The sequence below is a fragment of the Danio rerio genome, chromosome 16 (genome assembly GCF_049306965.1).
Source record: "Danio rerio strain Tuebingen ecotype United States chromosome 16, GRCz12tu, whole genome shotgun sequence".
NCBI lineage: Eukaryota > Metazoa > Chordata > Actinopteri > Cypriniformes > Danionidae > Danio > Danio rerio.
Window position 1 is genome coordinate 19,902,081 of NC_133191.1, and position 13,348 is coordinate 19,915,428.

Below are 13,348 nucleotides of genomic sequence, written 5' to 3' on the forward strand. Positions count from 1 at the left end.
CAGTGTATTTTCTTGTCAGATACAGAATTTTGCACATAATATTTGTATTTTTATCTGGCAAGTACACTAGTATGTACACTCAAGCTAAATAATTGAGTGCCACAGACCAAAATAATAAAAAATATGAATTTGATTTTATAAGGGTATAATGATAATATAGGGGGAGCTGGTCATGTTACTCTTTTGTTGTTGTTGATGCAAGCAATTGACACCAATTTATTTTTTACAATGTCATTAATTTGAAAGTGAAAGGAAACAGCGCACAGAATTTATACAATATTTAAAAGCACCCAGTCCCCGGTGATGATGCTTTTATCGATGTGATCATCGCGTGCCGGATAATAATTGTGAAAAATATGTCATATTCACAACCTTAATGGAAAAGAAACTCTTTGTTTCATGAAAGAGTCAAAAAGCATTGTGATCTTTAAATGCTTAACACATTGTTATAATGATTGGTAGGGTTCTATACTATCTATGTAGATTTTGTTTTAAATATTATATAATAAAAAGTTGATTTAGTGACAAAATCCAAAATATAATGAAAAATAATAATACAAATTATATTAAAATACTATTGAAGTTTAAGTCTAGTGTATCGGAATTTTCTGGACTATTGTCATCTTTACTGTCATTCACCCTGGATGTCCAGTTATTTAATCTGACTTGAATTAGTTTGGACCAAGCAACATTAAATGTGTTCTTGTTTTGTGCAGTTACATTAGAAGTGTAACAGCAAAAATGTAGGATCTGAAAAAGCAGTATGAGTTTGTATGTTTCACGTTGATAATTTGGAACACTTTGAGATTGTTCTTGCTTATTTCAACATCTCTTCTTAACTAACAAATGCAATACTTTGAAAAACAAATAATTACATTGTGACATAAAGATCAAAATATAGGGTTTACTAGTACAATGTGTCATTTTAGTAAACTGAAACATTAGAGCTATCGGTTTATTAGTATATCATGATGGCTATATATTATTAGATGATGGCTGCAGAAGCTGGTTAAAAAAATTAGAGACAACTCATTTGCCAAGTTTTATTAACTGTTGTCTGGCAAATTCAGTTTCCTGCTGGTATGTAAAGCTGTTTCAATTCTGGTGTTTCAGAGTTGGATTACAGATAAACAGATAAAGCATTCAGACATTTATCAGTTCACAGATTCTCTTTATGTTGTTTAGAAGTGCCAGAGGCCTTTGCACCAGCTCTCTCCTCCACTGACTCTGTGACTTCTCTGTTCTCCAGCCCAATGATCCAGTCACTAACATCTGCCAGGCTGCTGACAAACAGCTGTTCACTCTGGTGGAGTGGGCCAAGAGAGTCCCTCACTTCTCTGAGCTGCCGCTGGATGACCAAGTCATTCTGCTCAGAGCCGGTATGACTGTCTGACTTTTTCATTCACATTTTGCTGTAGTCTCATCAGTTCTCCCTGCATTCGCATGGGTTTCCTCCGGGTGCTCCGGTTTCTCATTCATTCATTCATTCATTTTCTTGTCAGCTTAGTCCCTTTATTAATCTGGGGTCGCCACAGGGGAATGAACCGCCAACTTATCCAGCAAGTTTTTACGCAGCGGCTGCCCTTCCAGCCGCAACCTATCTCTGGGAAATATCCACACTCATACACTATGGACAATTTAGCCTACCCAATTCACCTGTACCGCATGTCTTTGCACTGTGGGGGAAACCGGAGCACCCGGAGGAAACCCACGCGAAGGCAGGGAGAACATGCAAACTCCACACAGAAACGCCAACTGAGCCGAGGTTCGAACCAGCAACCTAGCCACCTTCTTGCTGTGAGGCGACAGCACTACCTACTGCGCCACTGCCTCGCCCTGCTCCGGTTTCTCCAGTAGGCTAAATTGTCCGTAGTGTATGAGTGTAAATAAGTGTGTGCGGATGTTTCCCAGGGATGGGTTTAGGCTGGAAGGGCATCCGCTGCATAAAAACGTTCTGAATAAGTTGGCGGTTCATTCTGCTGTGGCGACCCTAGATTAATAAAGGGAGTAAGCCGAAAAGAAAATGAATGAAGATTAAGTTTTAGTGTCCTATAAGTAATAATTAAACAGCTATTTATAATTTAATAGCTAGTGATTTAACAATTAATTTAAAAGATTTTTTGGAGAAATCTATTAGGGTGTACTCATTGATGATGAGCACTGTATACTTGAAAAATTAGGCTGAAATAATACTTTGAAAGATAGTAGTGAATAGAGCTGCACAATTTAGAGAAAAAATAGAATTGCTATATATCTAATCAAAATTGCGATTTACTATCGATTTACTATTTACTTTCATAAAAGAGCGCATTGACAGTGCAGTGACAATGCTTTCCATACACAATTTAGGCTTTTACTTCACAGCACAAGAATTCTTGAATTAAAATGTAGAATTTATAAAAATGTATTAAAATGTATAAATATGTAATATATTTATTATGTATTAAAATGTAGAATTTATAAATGTATTTATATATATAACATGTAATACAATCTTGTAATTTAATACAAGCAGTTAAATATATGAACTGTACCTTTAATTTTACAGATGTAATAAAACACTTTTTTAATGTATCAGACAAAACTTCAGTACATGCACAGAACAACATGTGCATTTATAGCAAATGAATAAATGTAAATAACATCCTAATTGCCTTTTGAGCTTTGTCAAGCAAGTTTTTAAACACCTGTGATTGATCGATCGGTCAGTCAATCGGTGGGTTCTGCTGTAACAGTTGTCTGCTTTGAAAGTAACGTTAGTTGGATTGTTTTAAGTACTCATGCTCACCTCCCTCGCCATAGTAATAATGGAAATAATGGCAGCTTTTGCGATATAAAAATCGCACCTTTTCAAATCACGATTTCAGTTTAAAGTCGGTTAATCGTGCAGGCCTAGTAGTGAATTATCAAACAGGATGTAAGAATTTTGGGGCTGAATTGTTCTTCATTTGTTTTATGCCATTAAATAAGTCCTGTTCTAAATATGCTTGGTTATTATTTTGACCTTTTTGGTTTACAAAAAACAAACAAACATATAAATATATATTTATATATACATATGTCCTTACAACAAAATTATACTGATATTAGTCAGCAAACAATTCAGTACTTTTAAGTATTTGAACTTGTTAGTTGTCATACATGTAGCCTGACATGATGTTAAAACATCCACAAACCAACCATGTGTGACATGGTTTTTCTTCCAGGGTGGAACGAGCTGTTGATTGCTGCCTTCTCTTATCGCTCCATCAGTGTGAAGGATGAGATTCTGTTGGCCACAGGTCTCCATGTGCCCAAAGAGAGCACTCACAACTTGGGCGTGGAGGCCTTTTTTGACAGGTCACACTGAAGTCTTTGATTCCAAATGTTGCACAATAGAGTAATTTTAGTGGCTTAACATGTTTGTTTTGTCTGTACAGGGAGAGTTCACACAGTGCAGAGGTGGGAGCCTTATTCGACAGGTAATGCATACGATCACATCTTTGTTTTTGCTTTTGGAATTGTGACTATTCCAGTAGTTCTGATGCTAGGGTGATTTAGCCCTCATGGAGTCCTCAATAAGTTTATATCATATGCGCAGGGTTCTTACTGAGCTGGTCTGCAAGATGCGTGACATGCAAATGGACAAAACTGAACTTGGCTGTCTGCGTGCCATAGTTCTGTTTAACCCAGGTAAGCATTTATTTTAGCTTTATTTAGAAATGGTTCATTTTAAGAAATATAAAATTGTCAGTAGTACTACTGCAGATCAAATATTTCTGTTTCTGATTGAATGCTTTTTGAAGATTTGGAAAGGCTATTATTTAATTCATCTTTTTGTTATTAAGAACCTGTTGTACAGTTTTTGTTTCTTTTTACACAACACAAAGAATAAATTTGTGTATTTGAATTGGCAGTTTAATAAAAGCCCCAAATATGACTCCGTATCACTGTACATAAAAAAAACAAACAAGCAAACAAACAAAAACGATCCTCTAGACATATTTAATTTTTAGACAAAATGTACTTTTGAAAACCTAAAAAAGGTGTAATATTTTATCATTGCCTTACCTTGTTAATTGTTATCAGATCATAAAGAATTTAAAGTGTTAGTTTATCCAAAAATGAAAAGTCTGTTATTAACTAATCACTCTCATGTTGTTCCCAAGAGCTTTCTGTTCCTCCATAGACCAAAACTTTCCAAAGTCCAGAAAAGGAACCAAAAACAGTCAAGACATTCCATGTGACTTCCGTGGTTCAACTGTAATCTTACAAAACTCAGAGAACACTTTAGTGTGCACAAATAAAAAAATAAAATGGACAAGGAAGATATGAACAAAGTAGCTTCATATGATAACAGTTTAACCTCACATGGAATGTTTTGACAATCTTTTTGGTTTTATATTTGTTGTAAGATGAATGAAGGTCACAAGGTATAGTAACGACATGAGGGTAAGTAATTAATGACATAATATTAGGGCTGCACGATTAATCTTATTGCTATCACCATAACGATATTTGTGGCCCACGATCAATAAATAAATATCGTCACGATTTTACAGTATAAAGACCAAGCCGTTATTTTAATGGATGGAGTTTTTGGATTGTATCTCATCACAAGCATGAGGTGACTGCGTCTAGCTTGCAAGTGTTTCTTTCAAGGAATGCAATGTTGATCAGGTAGCTTAGTCTAAAGTCTCCAAGGTACACGATAAACCTTTATTAAGTACATTAAAAGCCATCACAAAGTGGCTTTTATTAGTGAACTAATTAAGGTACCTGCAGAGTCTTAAAAAGTCTAAAATTTAAAAATCTAAATTTAAGGTCTTTAAAAGTCTTAAATTTGCTGTTCTAGGTCTTAAATATTTTGCACAGGTCTTATTTTTGCAATGTCCATGTAACGCTACATCTAATGCTAATTTTAATTATTTTTTGTTGTTGTTGCTAGGTTTTTTGGGTGTTGTAGTTGTTTATTTCACTAGTCAAATTGTAATTTGCGGTTACAACTACAAAAAGGTCAACTTGCAATAGCCAATCAGCTTTCTGTTATAAAGTGTGCATGGCGAATGTGATGTCATCGCTGTGATTGCGGAAGTTGATTTCGGCTGGCAGAGTATGCTGTTATTTCACCGAAAAATGACGTAGGCACAGTTTTGTAAGTCGGGAGCGCTGTAATACGAGAGAGCGAATCTCTGCTCACACACCGATTTCCTCTGTTCGTGGACAAAACTGCTCGTGAGCTCCACAACACTGACTGCTCACGTGCGAATGATCTGCTCTCGCTCTGTCGGACTCCTTTCATGCTTATGCTCTCCAGAGATGCTTCAGCATATTGTAGTATTAAGAATAGTGAACTGATAAAATGAAAAACAGTGTAGTTTTACTACAGTAAAGTGTGGTGAATTGTAGTATAATATACCCTATATTGTAAAAAAAAAAAAAAAAAAAAAAAAAAAAACTAAAGCACCGGGTAGTTTGTTTTATATTACACTTCTTGTGGTATTTTAGCAACTATAGTATTACCACAACATATTAATTGAAGTACTTTACTGTACTTTACAAAGCACTGTACAGCAGACACTAGTTCACTTTTAGTTGCCATGATAAAATGAGATTGATAGTGAGATTTATTTGAAGAGAATAGTACAGTAGGCTATAATACTTTATTAATGTGAGTCATGGGATGGCAAGATGGCGACAGTCATTTGTACCTGTGAAACGCTGCGGGAGATAAATATCAAATATCTGGGGTTTCAGACGTCTGCAGGTCTGTTTTTTACCAGTTTGACTGCAACCATAGTGTTGCTACTGTTTCACGTGCAACTGCGCCGTATAATATGGGACAACTATTATGTTTGGACAACAAAAATAACTCCAAAGACCATAGTGCTACCTATGCATGGCGAAAAACACCTATACCTGAGCTGGCTTTTTTGTTTTGTTGCCGCTGTCGCCTACCTGCGTGGAATCCCTATATTGCACAATGGTGTTCAAGTCCCAACTAATGTGTCTTGCCTCGAGAGAGCAGCTGAGCCGGGTTACCTGGATCGGAGGTATGGCAGGGGCGTTGGAACAGTATCCTGGCAGATTATCATTCCAGCGCGTGAAGTACGGCCGTCTCGTCAGTTGTGCGGGACTGAGTCGAGTATACCCTGCATTACTATAACTGTGCCCCTGTCGGGAGACTCGGTGAAGGCGGCGATAGTTTCAGATGCATCGAGTGAAATAGCGTTACCCCCGAATCTGCGAGGGGTTGCTGTACCCGGTCTCGGAGAGCGAGCCTGCTTTTCCCGACAACCGGGATGTCTATTTTTCCATATATGGCTTAAGGATTTCCGGAGCGTGTCGTCCCGTCCAGTTTACATTCTGCACGATCGGGTAGTCATTTCAGCTCATGCTGTCGTCTTTCACCGGTGGGTTAATGACATTCATATTAAAGCATCTTGTTCAAAAGACACGACTAGTCGACGCCAATTTTCACGGCTTTTATTGATTGTGCTTTTATTAATTGGAAATATTGAACTGAATCCTGGTCCTGACAAAACTGTTTTTATGTCTACCTTTTTATATTATCTGGGTTTTTATTCCTATGTTTTAAATAATATGCTGAGCCTGGGTCCAGACACAAATGTGATAAATGCGGACTTGTCACAACCTTTAGGCATTCAACAGTCTTCATTACATTTTTCTGAGGCTCTTCCTGCTCCTGTCATTTCAGGTTCAAATTATAAACATGTCAAAGGTAATAAAAAATCAAAGACAAATCCTGTCACACTGAGTCAGCTTGGTAAATTTAGAGGTTTCAAAATTTGTCATTTAAATATGAGGAGTCTTGTTCCCAAACTGGATGAATTCAAAATCATAATTGCTAAAACTAAAGCTCATGTTATGGCTATATCTGAATCATGGCTAACCTCTGATATACCAGACTCATTTCTTTCAATAGAAAACTATTCATTGTACCGTAGAGATCGGACCGAGAAAATGGGTGGTGGAGTTGCAGTTTATGTAAACAAAATATATTCTCATTCAATTTCAAAAATCTCAACTGACTCAGAATCGTTACAATTAGTTGTCAATCTATCAAACCAGCTTTCAGTTACTATTATTGTCACTTACAAGCCCCCAAATGTCAGTGCGGCTACATACTTAATGCAGCTTGCTGACATGATAAAATGTGTTAAAAATAAGGAGCTTGTAATTCTAGGTGACATTAATATGAACTGGATTGACAACTCATCCAAATCTTTGAAAGCCTTAGCTATAAAATTGGGCTTACATCAATTAATTAAGGCTCCAACTAGATTTGGTAAAACCCGTAATTCTATTTTGGATCTTATATTTACAAACCAGCCAACTAAGTATGGTATATCTGGAGTAATTCACACCTCTGTTTCCGACCATTCACTCATATATGTCATAAGGAAAACTTTTAAACACCCAAGAACCCATAAAAACAATTATACATCAAAAATACCAAACTCCAAATTACCTCAGTTTAATGCTGAATTTGGAGATACTGATTGGAGTAATGAGATGTTATTGTCAAATCCTGACTACATCCTGGCAAATTTTTATAGCAAAGTGGAGGAAATACGGCAAAAGTATACAACTACTTGCAAAATGTATGTCAGACACAACAAAGTACCTTGGGTAAATTCTGAAATTTTACAACTTTTAAAGAAAAAAGCATCCTCTCTGAAGGCATACAGATTTTCTAAAACACATGAAAATAGGCTTATTTTTAGTCAATACAGAAATAAATGTTACTCTGAATTGCGTAAAGCTAAACAACTCTATTTTCAAAATCAAATTAATCAAGCTGCTACCAACCCAAGAGTATTATGGCAAACTATTAAATCTATAACTGGTGAAAATAGTTTTAAAAATAACAATAACTTACAAATATCTATAAATGGTACTCTTCTCACTGATCATGAAAAAATTGCTAACTCATTCAATGAGTATTTTATTTCATCTGTACAAGAGCTGTCTTCTAAATTTTTAGCTTCTCCGGTGCTTCAAGTACCACCAAATACATGTCAACAGTTTTCTTTTTCTGAGATCTCACAAAGTGAGTTATCTGATATTTTGAACTCTTTTAGAATTTCTCATGCCTGTGATGTAAACAACTTAAACATGCATTTTATGAAAACTCATGCTAGTACTCTTATACCACTTTTCCATCATTTAGTTAATTTGTGTATTAGGCTCCATAAATTCCCTGACACCTGGAAAACTGCTCAGATTATTCCAATATTCAAATCTGAGGACCCAACTAGTGTCTCTAATTACCGGCCAATCTCAATTCTCCCTACATTTTCTAAGTTACTTGAAAAGGCATTGTATAATCAGTTAATTGTTTATCTTGAAGACAATAAGTTGCTTAGTGATAGCCAGCATGGCTTTAGACCATTGCGCTCAACCATGTCAGCATTGCTTTTATTTACTGAACATATACGTAAGGCACTAAATAAAGGACATGTCACTGGAGCTGTATACATAGACTTTAGAAAGGCCTTTGATACAGTTAATCGTAATATTCTTTTAAACAAATTGATCTCATTTAATCTCTCTTCTTTTGCAATAGATATGTTTTCATCATATTTATCCAATAGATCTCAGGTTGTTAAAATTGGTACAACAATTTCTCAGGCATTAAGTTGTTCTATGGGGGTTCCTCAGGGAAGTATTTTGGGATTTTACTTTTCCTGATGTATATCAATGACCTCCCTCAGGTAATTAAACATTCAGATTCTTTATTGTATGCAGATGACACTGTACTTTTTGTGTCTGGATCGAGTACAGACACAATTAACAATAAATTAAATACAGATCTTCAGCATTTACATGAGTGGCTGCAAGACAATCATTTGACTATTAATGTTAAGAAAACAGAGTGTATGTACTTTTATTCACCTAGGAAAAAATTATCCATATCCCATCCCCTCACTTTCTCAAATCAAAAACTTTCCATTGTATCCACATATCAATATTTGGGAATCAGTCTGGACTCTCACCTCACTTATTGTAACCATGTTCAAAATGTTTATAAAAAGCTGAAACAAAAGCTATTTGTTTATGGCAAAATTAGGACAAATTTGTCTTTTTTTGTTTCAGAAACTTATCTGCATGCCATAATCTTGTCTACCTTGTCTTACTGTCTGCCTATTTGGTCTCTCACAACAAATTACATCTTGGAGCCAATAGCTAGACTATACAATAGGGCCTATAAGATACACAACAGACTTTCTGGATGGACACATCACTGTTTTGCTCTATCACTTTCTAAAGCTTTAACATTTCAAAACTACATTATGAACACAGGTATCAAACTGTACTATCAAATTTTAAATAGCTCTACCTCAGCAGCCCTTTGTGCATTGGTACCTAAACTCAACACAAGGACTGATCGTTCCACCAGATCTGTAACAAATGGATGTTTGCCAGTACCGGCTTTTAAAAACTGTTATGGACAGAGATCTTTCTTTTATGTATTCACAAGAGTCTGGAATGAGATCCCACAACATCTCAAAACAATACCAACACTGAGACTTTTTAAGAAATCCCATGCTCGTCATCTGATGGTCAACTATCGCTGTAGCCACTGAGATAGTAGCCTGCTTTTTTTCTTTATCTTAAATGTTTGGTGATTGTTTGTACTGTGTTGATGGATGAGATGTTTGTCTGTTTTTATGTTCTGCAGAGCAGGAACCTGCTGAAAAACAGCATTCATGCTGAGTCAGGCCTGATTATCTTTTAATCTTTTCCTGTTTAAAAATTAAAAATAAAAAATAAATAAATAAATAATTAAGTTCCCTATTTTCTATCACACTTACATTTCTGCTTACTTTAGTTATATTTACTTTTTTTTTTTTAGAATGGTGTACCTTATGAATGTTTAATATATGTTTTAAAAATAAAACTATTCTCTGTATCTTTTAGTGTTTGAAACTGGAAATTTCTCATCACGTAACATACTGGTTATTGATAATAAATAGTGCACTAATATAAGTCAGATCAAAAAACATAAAAGGAAGATTGAACAGTGTACTGAGAGTGCGCAAAAAAAATTGTGCATGAGCAGTGCATATTTGAGAGTGAGAAAATTTTAGCAATTTTGTCCACAAACAGGACATCGATGCAAGAGCAAATAGATACACTCGCTCGTATTACATGAATGCGCTTGACTTGTAATACTGGCTCATGACATTTGTCAGTGAAATAACGCCATAGCAGAGCTAAAGAAGTTTTTTGAGACTCGGGTGAACAGTTCGTGCGGCGCCCCATTTGATTTGGGTTGAGTATGAAACACTTTAAAGAGATTTTGTCTGAAACAGGTACCTCTGTACCGACGTCTTTATGATCTGTCCATGCGTGATCATAGGGAGAACCAGATGACCAATAATTCTTGGCTAGAAATTGCAACAGCCATGGGATAGGAGGAAAGTTTTTGTAAAAGTTTGGAAAAACCTGAGGTATAAGTTTGTTAAAAAAAAGATGCACCCAAAAACATCTTCAATGATAATGATTTTCTTTTTATCCATCTTATTTTACTGTCTGTTTCTTTTGACCACCCCTGTCATTTAAAAGAATATCTCAATGGTGAACGCGTCAAGTATGTGGAGCCAGGTGAAAGCATAAATCAGCATTAAGACGTTTGTTTTTTCTATAGTTCAATAGTGCATTTAACCTGTCTTAGTACTGTTCAATTTAAATAACTTTTTACCACTAATTTTGCGATTTTACATTTTCTCTCATGTGTTTTTGATATTGTTATGTAGGTCTCAAATTTAATACTTAATGGTCTTAAAAAGGTCGTAAAAAGTCTTCATGTTATCTGCAGATTCCCATGTTAATGAGCTCAGTTCAGTTTTGCTTTGAGTTTTTCTATGCATTACTAACATTACTAAACCAGATAACATTTTTTTAAAGCTAACCAAATACTCTCTGAGATTCTGCAGTTTTTTTTTCATGAACTTTTTTGCATCAGAAATTGGTAAAAACAAATCAAAATTTAAATTATATAACAAGTATCAGATTCTAAGTATCTAATGTGTGTATATATATATATATATATATATATATATATATATATATATATATATATATATATATATATATATATATACACACACACACACACAAACAAAGGATTAATTGTCATTATTAATCGTGATTAACAGTTTGAGCAAAATAATCATGATTATAATTTTTTTCTGTTATCGTGCAGCCCTACCTAATATTCATTTTGGGGTGAACTACTCCTTTTAGGAAAATAATAGACATAAATACACCTTCATGGGCATCAAAACAGAAGGACATCCCAAAGAATGCTTACATGTTTGTGCTGAATGTTTCCAATATGTTTTAGATGCCAAAGGTCTGACAAGCAGCAGTGAAGTGGAGCTCCTCAGAGAGAAAGTGTATGCGTCCCTGGAGTCCTATTGCAAGCAGAAGTATCCAGATCAGCAAGGGAGGTTAGTGCACTGTACTTGTATACAACACTGAATTGAATAGTTTGTGTTGTGTTAAAATGTTTAATTTACCAAGCAAATACAATCCTGTTTTAACATGCAGTTCATTCATTATTTAAGAATGTGGGTGGGTCTTTAAAACCATCAACCGTCTTTGCCCACTGCTCCGCTCTTCGCTCCGTCTTTGCCCACTGCTCCGCTCTTCGCACTCTTACTTTTATATCTTATACCCTAATTTTAACTTGAGCCTATCAGCACAGTGCTCAAACAACACGGCTTGAAGTTCAGCATTGATTCTACAAACTTTCTGGAATATAGCTTTACTAACAAGAGGGAAATTATCGTCTAAACAATCCTCCCGCTACGAGCTACCAGCTGCTTACATTCCGGAGACAGGAAACCACGGCTGTAAAAATGCCTCTGGATCGGATTAATTCAGATTCTCACTGCTGTACAAACTGCCACAAACTTCTACAAAAAATTGCAGTTCTTGAAACGAAGTTGCTTGCGATCCGACCAGAACTTCAGCTTCATTGTGGATTTTCTCAGCACACAGCTGGTGAGTCCCATAAATCTGTTCCTGCTACTGTTTTGAGCACAGAAAAACAAAAAAAAAACTGTTGAAAATGAGCATTGGCATAAACAAGGTGCGAGACCAAAGGGTACTCGAGGGGTCAGATCATACGCTGCCGCATTAGCATCTTCTACCCCAAATACAGCTCGGACTCAAATACAGCTTCAGAACAGATATGAAGTTTTGAGTAATATGGGTGAAGAATCCCCAAATGCAGTCAGACAGAGATCGCATGATTCAGCAACTAATTCTGCATAAAAAAAAACAGAGGCTCAAGGCCGAATAGACAGCGGCATTGTGCTCCGATCACACCTGAGATAAGAACACTAGTCGTAGGAGATATAATATCAAGAATTTCAGGAGCAAATCTACTATGACATACTGCTTTCCTCATGCAACAGTTTCTGATGTAAACAAAGAACTTGAGGAAATTCTGAAAAAGCACAGTACTGCAAAACGGATTATCATCCATGTGGGGAAGAATGATATTCGGAAGGAACAGTCAGAACTGCTCAAGAAAGATTTCTGTGAGCTCTTGGAAACAGTTGAAAGATTGAAGGTTCAGCCATTCATAAGTGGACCACTCCCTGCAAGAGGGACAAATATGTTTTCACGGCTTCTTGGTCTAAATGTATGGCTACAGAAAACATGTAACAAGAAAGGACTGAATTTCATCGACAACTTCAATCTCTTCTGGAACCAAAGACAGCTGTTTACATCAGACGGCCTTCATCCAAACAAACTTTGTGCAAAAGTGCTAAAGGACAATATTTTTTTCTCCCTCAATCATCCATCAGCTGTGTATGCCACTGAACTAAATTGCAAACACACACCTAGCAAATGTCCAGATGACCACAGGACCTCAAATCAGCTCCTGAGTGGACTTGTGGCTGACGAATCAACCAAGGACAGTAATAATGCCACGCGGCCAAAACACCCAATGTTGATAGAGACACTATCAGTTGCCCTCTGCTCAACACAGGCAGACTGTGACGCATCAGAACAGCATCAAGTCTCGTCACTCAAAAATGATCCTCAGGAAAACATATTTCTGCAGACAGAATCTCCAGATGCACAGCCTCTGTCACCGGACACGTTCTCATTGTCACAATGTTCACCACTCTTGGGTTTTTCAAAAAAGATGGAGGAACTAGTGTATGCTGGAACTAAACTTTCACACTCCATTGCCGCAAGCCCCCAGTTACTAACCAAAAAGCGGCCTGCTTCACAACCACAGCCCACCTGGAAGAGCCCTCCGATTTTTGCCACACCGCCAGGGCCCAAACAACAACGCCCCATCTTCAGCTGGTGAACACAA

At 36.3% G+C, this 13,348-nt stretch overlaps 2 protein-coding genes across 4 annotated transcripts in view; one reads left to right on the forward strand and one right to left on the reverse strand.

Annotated features, from left to right (window-relative positions):
- Positions 1-13,348, reverse strand: part of LOC141378071 (uncharacterized) — a 502,199-nt gene that overhangs the window by 154,744 nt on the left and 334,107 nt on the right. The gene's annotated exons all lie outside the window — the stretch shown is intronic.
- rxrbb (retinoid x receptor, beta b) overlaps positions 1-13,348 on the forward strand; it is a 28,985-nt gene that overhangs the window by 13,662 nt on the left and 1,975 nt on the right. For all 3 annotated transcript variants that reach the window (XM_073924577.1, XM_021466616.3, NM_131238.1), the window contains 5 exon segments: positions 1,250-1,379; positions 3,207-3,339; positions 3,420-3,461; positions 3,581-3,672; positions 11,354-11,459. In XM_073924577.1, the coding sequence (XP_073780678.1) occupies positions 1,250-1,379; positions 3,207-3,339; positions 3,420-3,461; positions 3,581-3,672; positions 11,354-11,459 (503 nt within the window).